Below are 16,859 nucleotides of genomic sequence, written 5' to 3'. Positions count from 1 at the left end.
ACCTGATGGCTTTAACTTTGAGTTCTTTAAAGCTACTTGGGTGGTTATTGGTCCTACGGTATGCAATGCTATCAAGAGTTTCCATCATAATTCCTACATTCCTCGTACGGCAAAGTCCACAACCATCACTCTTATTCCTAAATCTAGTCATACCGAGACTATTTCTGATTTTTTCCCCATTGCTCTTTGTAATACTTCTTACAAAATCATTGCTAAAGTTTTGGCAGCTAGGATGAAGCCTATAATGCCCTACATTATAAAAGACAATCAAGCTTGTTTCATTAAAAATAGGATTTCTACTGACAATGTTCTTCTTGCTAATGAAATTCTTTAGCATTCTAGGAAAACTTCTAATTTCAAGCTTATGTGTGTTAAGCTAGACATTAAAAAAGCCTTCGATAGTGTTTCAAGAGAATTTCTTATAGCTAGAATGGTGCAAAAAGGCTTTCCTAAAATGTTTGTGGAATGGATAGATGCTTGCATTAAGGATGTATGGTTCTCCTTATGCATAGATGAGGCTTTGGGAGGTTTATTCTCTTCTAAATTTGGGCTAAGGCAAGGGTGTCCTCTTAGCCCATATCTCTTTAGCATTGTGATGGATGCTCTTTCTTGCTTGCTTGACTGTAATCTTCATGAAAACAACTTTGATGCCCTCTCTATTGGAAATTATAGACTGTCCCATCTTATGTATGCTGATGATTTGATACTTTTTGGGAAAGCAGATCTAAATAATTGTGACAATCTCTTTCAAACCCTTAAGGAATTCTCTTTGGCAACGGGTCTTAATGTGAACTTTGGGAAAAGTTCCATCATTCTGCCTTCTAATTGTGCTATTGCTGACAGTATTTGCGCCTCTTTAAACATCACTACTACCTCCTCTAGTATGAACTATCTTGGGATACCTCTATCTCCATATAATCTTAAGCTGGCTAGTTTTTCTCAACTCCTGGAAAGTGTTATAAATAAGCTGTCAGGTTGTAAGGCTAAAGCTCTATCGTTTGCTGGTAGGCTACAGTTTCTTAGGTACACCATTTGGAATACGATTGCTTACTGGATTCGTGGAGGTATAATACCGAAAACTATTATTAAGCAAATTGATAGGTTAAGTGCTAAATTCCTTTATTTTGGTGACACCAATGCTAAAAAATTGCACTTAATATCTTGGAGGAATACTTGTAAGCTGAAAGAGATGGGGGCATTGGTTTACCATCTCTACAATCTCTCCAATTCAGTTTCAACTGCTCTCTCATTACTAGAATATATAATACTCATAGTCCTTTGAGTATTTGGTTGTTTAATGCTTATATTTCACCCTGGAAGGAGCCTATTTCTAATGCATCTAAGTTTTGGAATAATGTGTGTAGAGATGCTAACTTTTCCAAAGAGAATTTTCATTTTAGAGTTTATGCCTACTCTAATTTTGCTATTTATTGGGATCATTGGTAGAAAGATAAATGCCTTAGAGATGTTGGGGAAGTTAAGCCCATCCTTAACACTTTTCCTGTGAATGTGAGAATTTATGTAATTATTGAGGGGACAAACTAGGCTTTACTTGCTTCACTGCCTGAAGCAGTTCATTGTGCTTTTTATGAAATTCCTGTGTTTCCGGAAACTCATGTTAACCTATATTGGGGTAATGGTAAGAAGTCAAAGCACAGAGATTATAGAGAGTTTTATTTTAAAGACTATGCTATGGTAAACTAGTGGAATTTTGTGTGGCACAAATGGTATGTTATTAGATATTCTTCATTTTGCTGGATGGCTATTACTGGGGGGCTTAAAATCTACTGATTCTCTCATTGCTAACGGGATTAATGTAAAAGCCATATGTGCTTTATGTCACAGCTCTAACGAAACTGTCAGCTATTTATTTTTTGAGTGTGACTACTCCTTCTCTATACTCTCTAAGCTTATGAGTAATCTTGGGTTCTTACTACTGAGACCCAACATTTTGCAAATTTTTGAGTATATTGATGATACATATACTATGAATAAGGATTTTTATTATCTCCTTATTTGTTGTTCGGTTTACCATATATTGAGGGAAAGAAATGATAGGAAGTTTGGTGTCAATTCTGCATCGTCCACCTCTTTAGTTTATAAAATCAAAGTAGCTGTTTTTCTAAAATTATGAAATGGAAATCTGGAGATAAACTTATGGATTTGCTGTAAGCCTTTTTGCTCTGATGTTGGTGCAAGGTATCCATTGATTATATGCTTGGTAAGCTGCTGCTATGGCTGGTATTTTTGCTGGATTCTCTGGTTGGTCCCTCCGGTCTGCTTTCTACAGTTTTGTGGTTTTCATGGAGATTTTCTTGTGGAAGATGGGCAAGGATGATTGGATTGTCATTTTCTCCTTTGGATGGCAGGATTTTTCGGAGTCTTATTTTTGCAACCAGGTTGAGAGAGCGGCAATTCCTGAGCCCGGGGCTTGTTTGCCTCCCTCTTCCTGTTTTTTGTTTTCTCTTCTTTTGGTAGTTCCTAGGGGTGTCAATATTTGACACGACACGAAAACCCGACCCGGAAAATTCGGGTTGAACCCGACCCGATTTCGATGCCGCTGGACGCCGGACGTCGTGGCCGGTGGCCGCTGGACACCGCTGCCGCCGGACGCTGCTGCCGCGCTGAAGCTGATCCCGGCCTTGCCGTGTCCGCGGGTCGGGTCGGGTTGACCCGAACCCAAAGCGGGTCGGGTTCGGGTCCGGTAAATCAACCCGTTTGTAAAAACGGGTCGGGTTCGGGTTGACCCGAATAGTGCCGGGTCATTTCCGGGTTCGACCCGAACCCGACTCGTGACCCGAAATTGACACCCCTAGTAGTTCCACTGTTATGGGGATTTTGTTGTTACCCCATTTTTGGGCCTTGGCCTCTTTGGGCAAGATTTTTTCTTTTACAGGTTTTTCTTTATTACATGTAACTAGTTCATTTTTAATTGAAAGGGCTTTGCACAGAATTTTCCAAAAAAAAAGTTTATGATAATCACGTAATTTCTCTAAAAATAATCGTAGTAGGCAATTTCAAAAAAAAGAAACGTTAAAAAGTCTTCCCAAAAGACCAAGACTCCGACTAGTCTACAGGGCCACGAGAAATATCCTTTCTTTCCTTTGCTCTGTTGCTTCATTACAGAGATAACTCAAGCTTCGCTTCTCATCTCTTTCGCCATCACAAAACAACTTTTGATCAAATCCTCTCCGCTCCTCCATGGCCGGCGAATTCATCCTCTCTGCCTTCTTGCCGGTCATCCTAGACAAGCTTATTTCCCCTGCCATCCAGCAAGTCGGCGCTGCTTTTGGTACCGACGAGAAGCTGCAGAAGCTGAAAAGGATTTTGGAGAGTATACAATCTGTGCTCGTAGACGCAGAGGGGAGGCAGAACTCCGAAACATCCATCAAGAACTGGCTCTCCGATTTGACGGACTTAGCCTACGAAGCAGAGGACGTACTCGAAGTCTTTGACTTTGAAGCCCAAAGGAAGCGCAGGTCACGCATCCAGGACAACAATATGAGAAGGAAGGTATTCTTCTACTTCTCTTTTTACAAACCCATCATGACTCGGTTCAGCTTGTGCCGGAGGCTGAATCATATCATAGAAAAAGTAGAGGCAATAGCAGATGAAATCCACAAGTTCAATTTCCAACTCAACAAAGAGGTACGGATCTCTTTTGGTAGGCCTCAAACGCACTCTTATGTTGACAAAGAAAACATCATCGGTAGGGAAGAAGATAAAGAAGATATAGTGAGTTTCTTGATCAATCATGATGGTTGCAACAACAGGAAAATTGCGGTACTTCCCATAGTTGCAATGGGTGGAATGGGAAAAACTACACTCAGCCAGTTGGTTTACAGTGACCGCAGGGTGGAGCATCATTTCCAGCTTTTCATTTGGGTATGTGTTTCTGATGCCGATTTTGATGACATCCGGCTTGTCAGACTAATTATAGAAGCGGCCACCAAAGAAGAGTGCAGGCTTTCAAATATGGAGCTGTTGCAGTACCGACTCCGAGAAATAATTACTGGGAAAAGGTATCTAATTGTTCTAGATGATGTATGGAATGAAAATCCGATCCAATGGAAAAGGTTGATGACATTGTTGGATTGTGGTGGAGAAGGAAGCACTGTGGTTGTTAGCACACGGAGCATGGTTGCAGCAAAGATGATGGCCACACATACCATTCATATTCTGAAACAATTACACGAGGAAGATAGCTGGGAGTTGTTCAAAAGGAGGGCATTTGGAGATGGAGCAGAAGAGACTGGAAGCCTTGTTAAAATCAGTAAGGATATAATAAAGTGTTGCGGGGGGCTTCCCTTGGCAATTGATGCACTTGGAAGCATGTTGCGTCTCAAGAATGATGAAGAGGAGTGGAAGGCTGTGCTGAATAGTGATATATGGAAAATGCAGGTTGCAAAGGACAATATCTTGCCAGCTTTGAAGGTGAGCTATAATTACTTGCCTTCTCACTTGAAGCGGTGTTTCGCCTTTTGTGCCATATACCCAAAAGCTTATGAGATGGAGAAGGAAACACTTATTCAGTTGTGGATGGCAAATGGATATATTCCTTATCATGAAAAAGGGGACTTGGAAGCGATGGGCAGAGAGATATTTGATGAGCTAGTTTGGAGGTCTTTTTTCCAAAATGTGAAGGAAGTTAGATCAAACTACAGGCAGGACAACTCATATGGATATCGTAGCATAGTAACATGTAAAATGCATGATTTGATGCATGATCTTGCACAATCGATCATGGGGAAAGAGTGCTTAAACTTTGCACATGCTCATGCTCCAAAGTGGGAAGATATCCCATCTACTACCAGGCATTTGTTGATACCATCATTTCCAGAATTAACAAGTCCAAGGAGCTCACCGATCCTTCCAACAATCCGTACAATAATTGGGTCAAATAAATATTTTCTTGAACAAGAATTACCAAGTAAGTATCCATCAATGTTGAAGTCTTTGAGGGTGTTAAGCTCAGAAGTCAAGCTCTTTAATAAGACTATGAGTGTAAGGCATTTAAGACACTTGAGGTTGCTGGATTTGTCTTTTTCATACATTATGGAATTGCCTGAAGGCATATGTTCTCTTTACAATCTTCAAACATTGAAACTATCCGGTTGTGAGATGCTAAAGAAGTTACCAGAAAACTTGACCGATTTGGTGAATCTTAGACGTCTCTATATTGATGGATGTTATAACTTGGTTCACATGCCAAAAGGGATGGGGCGTTTGAAGTTGTTGCATACACTAACAATGTATATTGTGAGTGCTCAAGTTGGGAGGGGCTTAGAACAGCTCCGTGACTTGAATCTTGGTGGTACACTTGAGCTTTATGGGATTGACAAGGTCAGCAATGTAATAGATGCAAAAGATGCAGACCTTTCATCCAAGATAAACCTTCATTCTATTAAGCTTTCTTGGAAAGGAGCAGATTCTTTAGAGGTATTTGAAGCATTGAAACCACATGATGGATTAAGGATGTTAGAAGTATGGAACTATGGTGGTCAGAAATTTCCCAAATGGATGAATGTTCCTAAGCAATTGGAAAACCTTGTCCAAATCAGGCTCCATGACTGTGGAAAGTGCAAGGAGCTCCCGCCACTTGGGAAGCTACCATTCCTGGAGATGCTAGAACTATTCCACATGGATGATGTTAAGCATTTTATTAACAAAATAACATGGTGCGACGGTGAATTGAATACAACATTATTCCCTTTATTGAAAGAGCTCCAAATGATTCACATGGAAAATTTAGAGGATTGGTGGGAGGTAGATGAAAGCAATGCACAAGTTATTACTAATAGGCAGTTCTTTCCTAGCTTGATGACATTGGTTATCTATAACTGCAAGAAGTTGACAACCATTCCAACTATACCCTCCCTTCAATTTTTGAGGCTAGGATTTTGCAGCCCAAATCTTGCTGACTTGTTTTCATTCACATTAAATGAAGGGCCAAGACTTCCTCGGTTACAAGAGCATTGCATATGTGAGTGCCAAAGCTTGGTTCATTTGCCAGCATGCTTTCCATCCATCCGCAGTTTAAAAATAAAAGATTGCAAAAGACTAAAGTCCTTGTCAGGACCGGGAAGCCTCACAAAATTGCAGGAACTCGTCCTACGTGGATGTGATGACTTGACATCTCTACCTCAAGGGATGGAAAGCCTCACAACTCTTTATATTTTCAAATGCAACAAACTAGTTTTTTTACCTGAGGACCTCACAAAATTAGACTCTCTTGTCTTAGAAAGTTGTGATAGTTTAGTTTTTCTACCCCAAGGGATGGAAGGCCTCACAAATCTTAAAATTTCAAAATGTAAGAGACTAGCATCCTTACCGGAGGGCCTCATAAAATTACGCAATCTCAACTTAGATGGATGCGAAGGCTTAATGTCTTTGCCTGAAGGGGTGGAATGCTTTACTGAGCTTCAATATTTGACAATTTCAGAATGTAATAAATTGAGATCTCTACCAAAGGCTCTCCAGCAACAACTTCCTAGACTCTCTGGGCTAAGAATCAATGGCCATGATGAGCTTATAAGGCCATTCCAACTTGGTGGAGATTATTGGCACCTTGTTGAGAGCATCCCTTATTATACAATTACAACATGACCAGAACCATGAATCTTCAACATCAGGGGAAAAACGCATGGGTATGCCTCCATTTCTCACAAAAAGCAAATGTTATTGCCTTCGCCAGTCATTCTAGATAATTTCATGTGAAGAGTGAGTTTTAACTTTGGGTTCGCATTGGAATGACTAGGATACTTATAAATCATTAATCCCAATGCAAATTTTTTTAGATAAAAACTTACTCATATTTTATTTCATTATATGTGTGTTCGTGTGTATAAATACGTGTTTGTCTTCCAACAATGCACATGTATAAATAAAATTCATTATCGCCATTTTTTTTCCTTTAGTAAAATCTTCAAAATATGTACTTCTTCACTTATGAGTTTTGCTGATGTATGCAGTTATTAGCAAAATAAAAAGTTTTTTGGTTCTCTAAAGCTGCTTTTGCTCTATTGCACCACCTATGAGCTTTCTAGAATGAAACTATGTTTAATTTCATGAATGTTTATCGCATCATACCTTTTTCTTTTAAAATTTTTGAGATAATATATATGTATGCTGCAAAACACCTTATGATGGAAAGGAATGTACTACTCCAAAAGATGAGAGACAAATCTCATTAGAGATTTTCCTTAAATTATATAATGGATCAGATGAGATTTATTATTATTTTAAGGGCTGGGGTTTGCCAAAAAAGCAAGCTATTTTGATTGATAATATCTTAGGAGTATTTTTTAGAGGAAATTTTTGATTAAGGAGCTTTACTGTGTTCTTATATGGGTTTAATGGTGATTCAAAGAGTAATAAATTTTACAATAATGAGATTCTTCATATGTTGTTTACAAAATTTTGGTCAAAATGGGATAAAGTTCAAACTTTTACACAGATATTTACATGAGATATCAAGATTTAATATTCTTAAAGATGGATAAATGATTTGGTGATGAGATCTTACTGTAAAACTGATAGAAAATGTTCAAAATGATGTACAGTGTTTATTTGGATATGATGGGGTCAATTAGTGGAGTTTAGGAGGGTTAATTAGGCCTTAGACTCAACCTAGGTTAAATATATCAAGAAATGACCATTTGTTGGAAAATAATTTGAGAACTCAAAATATTTAGTGAATTTTTAAAATTCCACTTTAAATTGATAGCATACATCAATTTTAATAAATTTTAAAATTATCTAGGTATTTACTTTTTGGAAAATTTTAAGTTACTAGAGAAGGGAAAAAATAACAAAGTAGATATTAAGGTTTGGGTTTTTTTTTTTCCTTTTTGGGCCAACACAAAATAATAGAAACAAAGGAAAAATATATGGGGAGATCAGTCCCTAAAATTTGCACAAGTTTAGTACCTGGTTTGATCCACCAAATGGTCAAAAGAACCCAACCAGTTTAGGAACTCCACACGCCGGTCTGACCACTTTTGATAGAGATTTGGATGGAGAAAAAGGGTTAATCAAATTATGAGAAATTCTCAAAAATAACGCTAAACATAACATAAATATTCCACATAAGTTTCATAAAAATTTAATTAAAGATAATCACACAAAGACATGACACAAACTTATCAAAGTCATTTGTAAGTGAAGCACGGTCACCAAACCATGACCTTGTATCAAGCCACCAAGGTTTCTCTCTCAAATTCTAAATTTTCTTGACAAAGCATTTTCTTTTTTCATTAAAAAAAGCCAGGAGTCTTAAACTACAATACATAAAGAAATTCAAATTTAGATTGTTATATCTAGTTATTATTATTGATAGATTATATATGTGTGTGTGTATAACAATGATGAAGAAAATGCCAAAAAAGAAAGAGAAATGGTATTAAAAAAAAAGAAAAGAAATAAAAAAAATTAAAAAAAAAAGAAAAAGAAAAAGGAGGAGAGAAAGGAAACAAAAAAAAAAAGAGAAAAGAAATATTAAAAAAAAAGAAAGGAAATGAAAATACAAAAAAAGAGGTTTTGTATATTTTTGTCTTCGCCGCCGTCACAATATGCCTCGTCCCACAGGTATAATATTTCTAAAATTCAAAACCCTTTTTTTGGCGTTCGCGGCGCACCAAAAAATGTCCATATATACTTTTTCCTAGTGTGGTTGGAAGGGAATCCGGTTCGACGCCTACTGTGAGGCAAATAGCCCTTGTACACGCTTTTCTCTAGCATGATGGGGACGAATATAAGTACCCTTAAGCGCTTCATCACCTACATTAAAAGAATTGCATTTTCAAACATGTGCCTGAAGACCCATACACGCCTTTTTTAAGCGTGATGGGATTAAAGATTTATGGCCGCAGAGTCATCCAACACCTACCGTACATACTTTTCTTTAGTGTGGTGGGAGATCCCGGGAGGCTGCCAAAAATTACACTGAATGGGAGACTTGTTTTGGACTTGAACTTGGATCTGAACAAAATCTAAGTGATCAATAAAGAGTTGAATCCAAGTAAAATGAAATTTAACTGAAATAAAATGTGAATCAATTTTGGACCACATGGTACTTGGACATGCAATTGAACTCAAGCAAGGACCTGATTTGGACATCATGGAACTTCACTCTAATGCATATAACAAAGATCTCAAACTCAGGCGAAATATAATGAGCTTAAATTTGAATTCGAGTGAATAATGATAAGGGACCTAAGTGAACTGCAAAAGACTTGAGGTTGTACACTAAACTAGACTTGAACTCAATGTGATCATAAGGAATATGACATGATGCTTAATTGAAAATATGATTTGTAAAAATGATAAATTCTCAATTGAATGAAAGTGAACAAATATAAAATTTGTGGTGGACTAAGAATTTGTAAGTATGAGCCATTCATAAGCATAAATGAGATTTCATACAAGGGGGTGACTCAAAATAATTATAATAAACATGATGCTACACAATAAATAGAACACTTCGTAGTCAATGCTAACATATAAGACATGTTCAAGAGGAGACATGCCACAAATGAAGTATCAAATTCAGGTTGAAGTGTGGCCCTTCCATAGTCAATACAAGTTAGCATACAAGTAATCATATCGATACCTTGCAAAGTGAAAGAGTTCAATGTACAACCAATATAATGACTAAATGCAGTTGATAATATGCTCTAAAAGCATATATGCATGTTGACCCCTATACAATGAACCACACGCAAGGGGAGCGAAATCGACGAATCTAGAGGCACACGCTTTGACAAAACACACCACTTGAAAGGTAGAATGACCTCTAATTATCAAACGGACTACACCGTTGCTATTGTGACATCAAATTCTTCTAGGTCGAGGCCTTTAAATCGGGTGAGACCAATCCAAAGCTATGACCGACTCCAAGCAATGACATGCAACATCACCCAAACAGTGTCCGATTGCAGAACAAACTTCACCGTTACGTCCGGAACATCGCCTACATTCATATTATGTATTTTATTTAATCAATTGGGATAGGACGACGTGGTGGCATAAATCTCAAGGCGACGACACACAAATCGAGGATTTTGATGCTCAATATCACGCAAATGATGTTTGATCACAAAATGGACATTGTCATTGCATCTTAAATGTTGTTTATATTCAAAATATGTATTTTATTTAATTAATTGGTATAGACCTAGTGGTGGCACAAATCCTAAGGGTGACAACACACAAATCGAGGATTTTGACGCTCGACATCACCCAAACGATGTCTGATTGAAAAATGGAATTTTCCATTGTGTTCAGAACGTCCTAAATACCCAAAGATGATAGCCAATTTATTCAAATTAAAATGTGTGAGAAGGTTGATACGTATCCCAAGGCAAAGTACGAATTTTAAGGAAAAGGTCACTCGACTCTGTCCAAATGACATCCAATATACAAACGGATTTCACCGTTGTGTCTGGAATGCCATCAATGCTCAAAATTGATTGCTAATTTATTCAATTGAGGCTACGAATACAAATTGAGGAGGTTCCAAAGAAATAACATGCATTTCGAGGAAATTAGCTCTTGACGTCGCTCAAACGACGCCCGATAGCCAAACAGACTTTGTCGTTGTTTCTGGAACACCGGTAATGCCCTAAGTTCACCATCAATTAGTCCAGTTTTGATTATTTAGTGAAATTGCCACACAAAACAATGCAATCAACACGCAAATCGAGAAAATAGCTTGCAAATCGGAGCAATTTTGACTTAACTAATGCAGTATGGTCATCCTAAATTAATGTAGCAATGATAAAACACTAATTTGGTAGTTAACTTATATAAATTTAATAAAACAACATGTGCCAAATAGAGGAAATGTTAAATGCAAATTAATTTACATTGATTGGAATCTTCTTTCTGTCAATCCTCGTGGCAGCTAGCTCCGACTCCCGCTCGTTGTTTTAATTAAAAGGAGATGAGAGCACTTTTTTTACCCTACTCCACATAAGAAAGCCTCTGCGAGCTGAAGATCTCCCACACCAACGATATGTCCTTGCTCCCATTAGCTCCTAAATTAGTGCTATCTATATCATCAACCTTCAGCGCCACTATTCTAACATTCTTCTTTTCACCTGTATCTAAAACTATTTGGTACACAATATGCTCGTAAGTAAAGAGAAAGCCCAAATAGTTGTCAATATAGTACTCATTTAAATAGTTTGATTCAGAAATAGAAGTGACGTTGGAATAAAAAGAATCAGGTGGGCAGCATAGTATCTTGATTACTTTTTTAGGATTTCAAAGTTCTCTACCTAAAGCATGCAAGAAAGTGACTATCTTAGTAAACCTAGTATACATATCAGAAATAGTTTCACTAGGTTTCATGTGGAATAATTCATATGCAAGCAATAACACATTTAAATAGTATTGTTTCACTTCATTTATATCTTCTATATAATGCACAACCTATCAAAAATATTATTTCTAGTGATATGTGCTAATACACATATATAGTCATCATATTTCAATATATAATTCAAATATTTTGCTTTAAGTTGAGAAAATCCTTATCTTTTAAACTCCATTTAGTAAAAAGAATTTATATTTTCAAGCCATTTATAATACGATAATGAACAAAATAACTAACTTGTACCATGTGTCACATTCAAAAGTCAATTGATTGAAAGAAAATAGACATACGAATTTTTCAAAAGTCAAACAAGATATTATGAAATAAGATGCACGGGTAATTAAACACCCTTGAACAATATTTTTATTTCTGAACTGTGCTTTTAGATATTTCTCTAAGTTTTTCAACCATAATTCATGAAAACTTACTCTGATACTAATTGAAAGTTCAATTGATTGTTGTGAAACAAATTGAACTTTGGAATGACACCCCAATAGGGAGGTGAATTGGTATTTTAAAAATATTTTAATAATCTTTATTTCAGTTAAACAACCAAATTCACAATTAATGTGGAAGCTAATAATGAGAACAAATACTAATTTTGTATTTTTGATTTTGTAGAAAAATATATATTTTTAATTTTCTAATTTTATTTCTTTTTTCTAAAGAATAAATCTCAAAACAATCAAAAAGATTTTGTATCACAAATATAACAATGCTCTACCCAGATTTGCAGAAAGTAAATATGCAAAAAGTAAAGCACATGAAAGTAAAGTGCGAAAAGAAAAAAAAAACAAACACACTTAAAATTTTATAGCTGTTCGATCAACTTAACCTATGTTCACTCACAGTAGTCTCCTCTTTGGGTATTGTACTAAACATTTAGTAACTCTTCTTTAGCCCTCACGACAAGGTAGATAAGCTCTTACACAATCATTTCCACCAACCTAGTGCGATAAAGTAATTGAATCCCTTTCAATAACTTGATACGATAGAGTAGTCGAATAATTTCGATGAAGCAGAGTATCCCAATCACTTTCACCATCTTGATGTGACAGAGTAACCCAATCATTTTCACATTCCTCGGTGCGGCCAAGTATATGGAGGCCCTTTAACACCATGAGAATTTTCATGGAGTTCCCACAAGATAAATCTTGACTGATGGAGAAATAAAGGTGGAAATTAGTTCTAGAAACTATGTGAAAACTCCCTCTCACACTCCCTTGCACCCATAAGGATCTTCTCCCTCTCTCACAACTTCAACTCTCTCTCCCTTGTTCAAGACTCTCTCTTCAAACCCTCACATATATAAGACTCACAATCTCGCACTACCAAAGACTTCTACAAATGTTATTAAGAGAGCTTATACAGTAGGCTTTTAAAACACCTAAAAATTTTATCCTGGCGATGCTGTTCGGACAACATGATAAGTGAAATTGTACTATACATTTAGTTCAACGCCATTTTGTCCTCATTTTTAAATTCAAAGCAATAATCATCATTGTAATCCCTTAAAATCAATATCCAATCATATATGAGCTAACTGAAGTTGATCTGATCAAATATATGAAGTGGAATAACATCAAATTGATTAGACCCTATTCAAGTTTGATTTGACTTTGACACCATCATTGACCATTCAATTGAGTTGAGCCAAGCCCAAATTACTTATAACTAATTTTATTTCAATCAAATAAACTCAATTGAGCAACATTGAGTTGATTGCTCAATTGAGTTTATTTGACTTAACTCAAATATAATTTAAAGCTCGACGGCTTTAATCGATCCGTTTAAACGTGTCTTGACTCAATTTAAATTAAAATTTTGTTAATTAGCTCGAATACATTTGATCAAATTAATGTGAACCCAAAATCTAATGAATTTGGCTTATTCATTTCAATTTTTCTTTGCTAATTCAGACCTCAAGTATTCCTCAAGCTTGAATATCTCAGTCCTTGGATCATATGAAAAATGGAGGGTAAGATAGTCTTTTCTTTGTCAAACAATTATGTTAATAGGAAGAGGATGTTGAGATAATCTTTCTTTCTTTCAAATTTAAATGGCAGCAATGATAGTAGGACATTGCAGTCATTGATTTCCTTCTCTGTATGATCAAGAAAACTATTGTGAGTGCAGTTTTCTTTCTTCCTATAGCAAAACAAACAGTATACTAAGGTCTATTTTCTCATTTTCCCTTTTACAAATAAGATAAAATCAGAGTGAGTCCACTAATGGTTTTGAATTCTTCTTAGAATCATTTAAATTTAACATCCATAGGAATTTACATTCGCAGTTTTTATTCTTTAAAAGAAATGGCAGTCATCATCATTTCTTTTAAAAATGAAATCACTGAATGCTTTCGATGAATTGCATTTATTTTGGGACTTTATTTTGTAATAAACATCGTCAAATGATAGAGTAGCTTTCACATAGATTGTATCCATTTTTTTTTTCAATAATATGTAGTATGTAATTTCTCAAATAAATAAATTTTGCCTTAAATTGGAATGTTTAGATGATTGGGCTTGGATATTGCATATAAACTCAATATTAACAAATTATGTGTGTACTTCTTCCTCTTCTTAGTTTCCTTCAGAATTGTTGTAATGAAATAGAAAGATTATCATTATCCTTTTTCCAAGTGTTGCATAAACAATAACTTCCTATAACGTGTTTGTTTGAGAGGAGCATAATCATTTTTCTTAGTTCAGATACTTTAGTGGGATATGGGTTTCTTTGCTAATTAATTGTGTGATACGCAGTTAATTTTTTTGATTCTTAGCAAATGATGATTAAGTGCTAATCAATCATGATCTATTCAATTTGATTAGAAGAGTCTTAGAATTCGGCCCACTGGTTTTTCTGGTATAATATCCCTCTACTCTTTCTAGTTGTAGAACATCTTAAATTCCTTTTTGTGTTTCAACACAACAAAGATGGCCTTTCAAGAGCAATATTTTTGTAGGAGCTAAACTAAAATGTATTTGTTCTTTATATCTATTAATATTGTTTTGCAAGAGAATAAATAGGATTACAAAACTATTTTCATTTTTAGTTTTCTTAAAAAAAAGAATGCTGAAATTATCTTTTCCTTCTTAGTTTTTGCATGTAAGAATAAGTGTGCTGAAATCTATTTTCAAGTAAATCTAATATGCTGAAATTCATTTTCTAGGAAACCCACATGTGCTGAATTTTTGTTTTCCAAGAAATAAATATACTAAAATATTATTAATATTAGATCAAATGTGCTGAAATGTTTTCTTTCTCTTAATTTCCCTTCTTGGAGGATTGAGGGCTGCAATGAATTCCTTAAAAAAAAAAACAAGTATTAATCATTTATGCTATAGTTTAATTGATTAACCAATAAATGCAAAATATTTTGCATGCCAATTAGTTTTCTCTTATTAAATCTCATTGGCAATGAAGGATTGAATGAAGGAACAAAGATTTCCCCTTCTAGTTCAATATTATTTACTGGATGTGCAAATTTCATTGTTTTACTGTGAAAACAAAGTCTTTACAAGGGAGAGGAATTCTTGAAGAATGATTAATGTGCATTTATTCTTCCCTTTTTTACTACACTTATGGTAAGGAGAATCTAGTTGTGGTAATGGTATTTGTTTCTCTAACCTTTGAGCAAATTAAGATAAAGAACTAATCTGATAAAGTCAATTCCCAAAAATTCTTAAATAGTATTTCTTTTCTTTTAGTATTGCAAATAATAATTTTAAAATGGATTTATTTGAAAGTAAATAAATATATTCATTTGAATCTTTAACATTGAAAATTTCATATTTATGCATATACCTGATGTCTTCTTAAGAAGTTGATATTTGTTGAGTCAACAAGCAACATTTATATTTCCTCCCTTTTTTACTTTTCATTAAAATTATTGCATAAAAAAGAGGGGTTTTCATTAATTATTTAAATCATCTTGCTAAATGATTTACAAACATACCCACATGGAGAATAGAAATGTGTCTGTCTTTTATTCAAAGCTTTACTTGTAAATTTTAATGGCAATCTTTCTATACTTCTTTAGTTGCTTATTATTGCAAGTTGGGTTTAGAATGAAATATACAGTAGTTACCAAATTCCTTCTCTGCATTCATATCATGGTCGTTTGCAATAAAAATACAAATAAGGAGTGGCATTAATTCAGCTCTTTCAAATTGATATTACTCAAAGTTGACATCATTGCCCACAAAAATATCCAGTCAAGAGAACCGAACAACCTCAATAATAAATCAATTGAGTATAGCAAAACGGGCTATGAGATCATCAAAATGTTTCCATCTCCTCACCTTGAGGAGGATAGATTGTTGCATGGTAAAATAGATACTGGAAGGACTATTCCAAGAATTATTGAAGCAACGAGAGTTCCTTTCCTTCCATAATTGATAAATAGAGCAACAAATAATGAGAAAATATAAATTCTTTTCCCTATTGGAAAAACCATGAACTCCATCTAAGTAATCAAACGTCTACAGCAAGGTTGGCCTGAGGAGGAAGCAATCCAATATAGGCAACAACTTGGAGATGACAGAAAAAGAAAATTTACATTCAAAGAAAAGATGCAAATGAGTTTCAAGGCCATTTGGACAAAACTGACAAGCCAGATTGATCTCAATAGATCTCATAAGAAGTAAATCTACACTTTTCAGTGGGCCTAAAACAGCCATCTAAGTATATGATGAAAATATGAGAGAATGATGTTTTTAAATTTGTACCAACTAACCACCTCCAAATTGCCATAGAATCGAGAATAAAATGTAGAGAAAGAAGGGTTTTGTAAGCCATCGCAAGACAATGTTGGTTGCTCATAAATGGAAATACCAGAGATAGCAGAGCGAAGTTGATCGGGAAAAGTAATAGAGAGAGCCCACTGATTGTTGTTGAGATAGCATTTGACATAGGGCAAATCAAGCCTAATAGAAGGATAAATATTTGGATTTAAACTAGGAGATGGCTATATTATCTAAAGTAAAAAATCTCCATAAAAAGAACAAAAACTTGCATGATAAAGAGCTTCAATAGAGGGAATGCCAAGGTCACCCAACTGCTTAGGTTGAGCAATCTTGCACCAAGGGATCAAGTGAAGTTTCCATTCAAAGATACAGTTGTGGAATAAAAACCTAGAGCAAAGCCTCGAAATAACTTTACAGCATGCCTTGGGTATAATGGATCCTCTGATCCAATAAGCAATTATATTGGCAATAGTGAATTTTAAAAATTGAATTGTTCCTTTAAAAGAGAGAAACTTAACTTTCCAACCATCAAGTAGAGTAAAAGTTTTACTCACTAGTGGTTGGAAGTGAGTGTAATTAAGTCGAGTGGAGGAGAGAGGGATTCCCAAGTACTTGAGATAATAACTCACATGAGGGATGCCCATAATATCACATCAGGATCTAACACATTTTTAGAGAAGATGATGGAGCTCTTAGAGGGGAAGCATTAGCAAAGAGAGAAAGGGTGTTGGATA

General features: G+C 35.3%; 1 protein-coding gene across 1 annotated transcript; it reads left to right on the top strand.

Annotated features, from left to right (window-relative positions):
• The first annotated feature begins 3,080 nt into the window (after nucleotides 1–3,080).
• Nucleotides 3,081–6,994, top strand: LOC110111315 (putative disease resistance protein RGA3). The gene has a single exon (XM_020843125.2). The coding sequence runs from the start codon at nucleotides 3,202–3,204 to the stop codon at nucleotides 6,604–6,606; it is 3,405 nt and encodes a 1,134-aa protein (XP_020698784.1). The 5' UTR covers nucleotides 3,081–3,201; the 3' UTR covers nucleotides 6,607–6,994.
• Nucleotides 6,995–16,859: the final 9,865 nt, after the last annotated feature.

The sequence above is a fragment of the Dendrobium catenatum genome, unplaced genomic scaffold (genome assembly GCF_001605985.2).
Source record: "Dendrobium catenatum unplaced genomic scaffold, ASM160598v2 fragScaff_scaffold_665, whole genome shotgun sequence".
In the NCBI taxonomy this organism is placed as follows: Eukaryota; Viridiplantae; Streptophyta; class Magnoliopsida; order Asparagales; family Orchidaceae; genus Dendrobium; species Dendrobium catenatum.
This window is presented reverse-complemented; position numbering and strand designations above follow the sequence as displayed.

What these genes read in the sequence shown, in the direction of transcription:
- LOC110111315 (XM_020843125.2), top strand. Translation starts at nt 3,202, where the DNA reads ATGGCCGGCGAATTCATCCTCTCTGCCTTCTTGCCGGTCATCCTAGAC.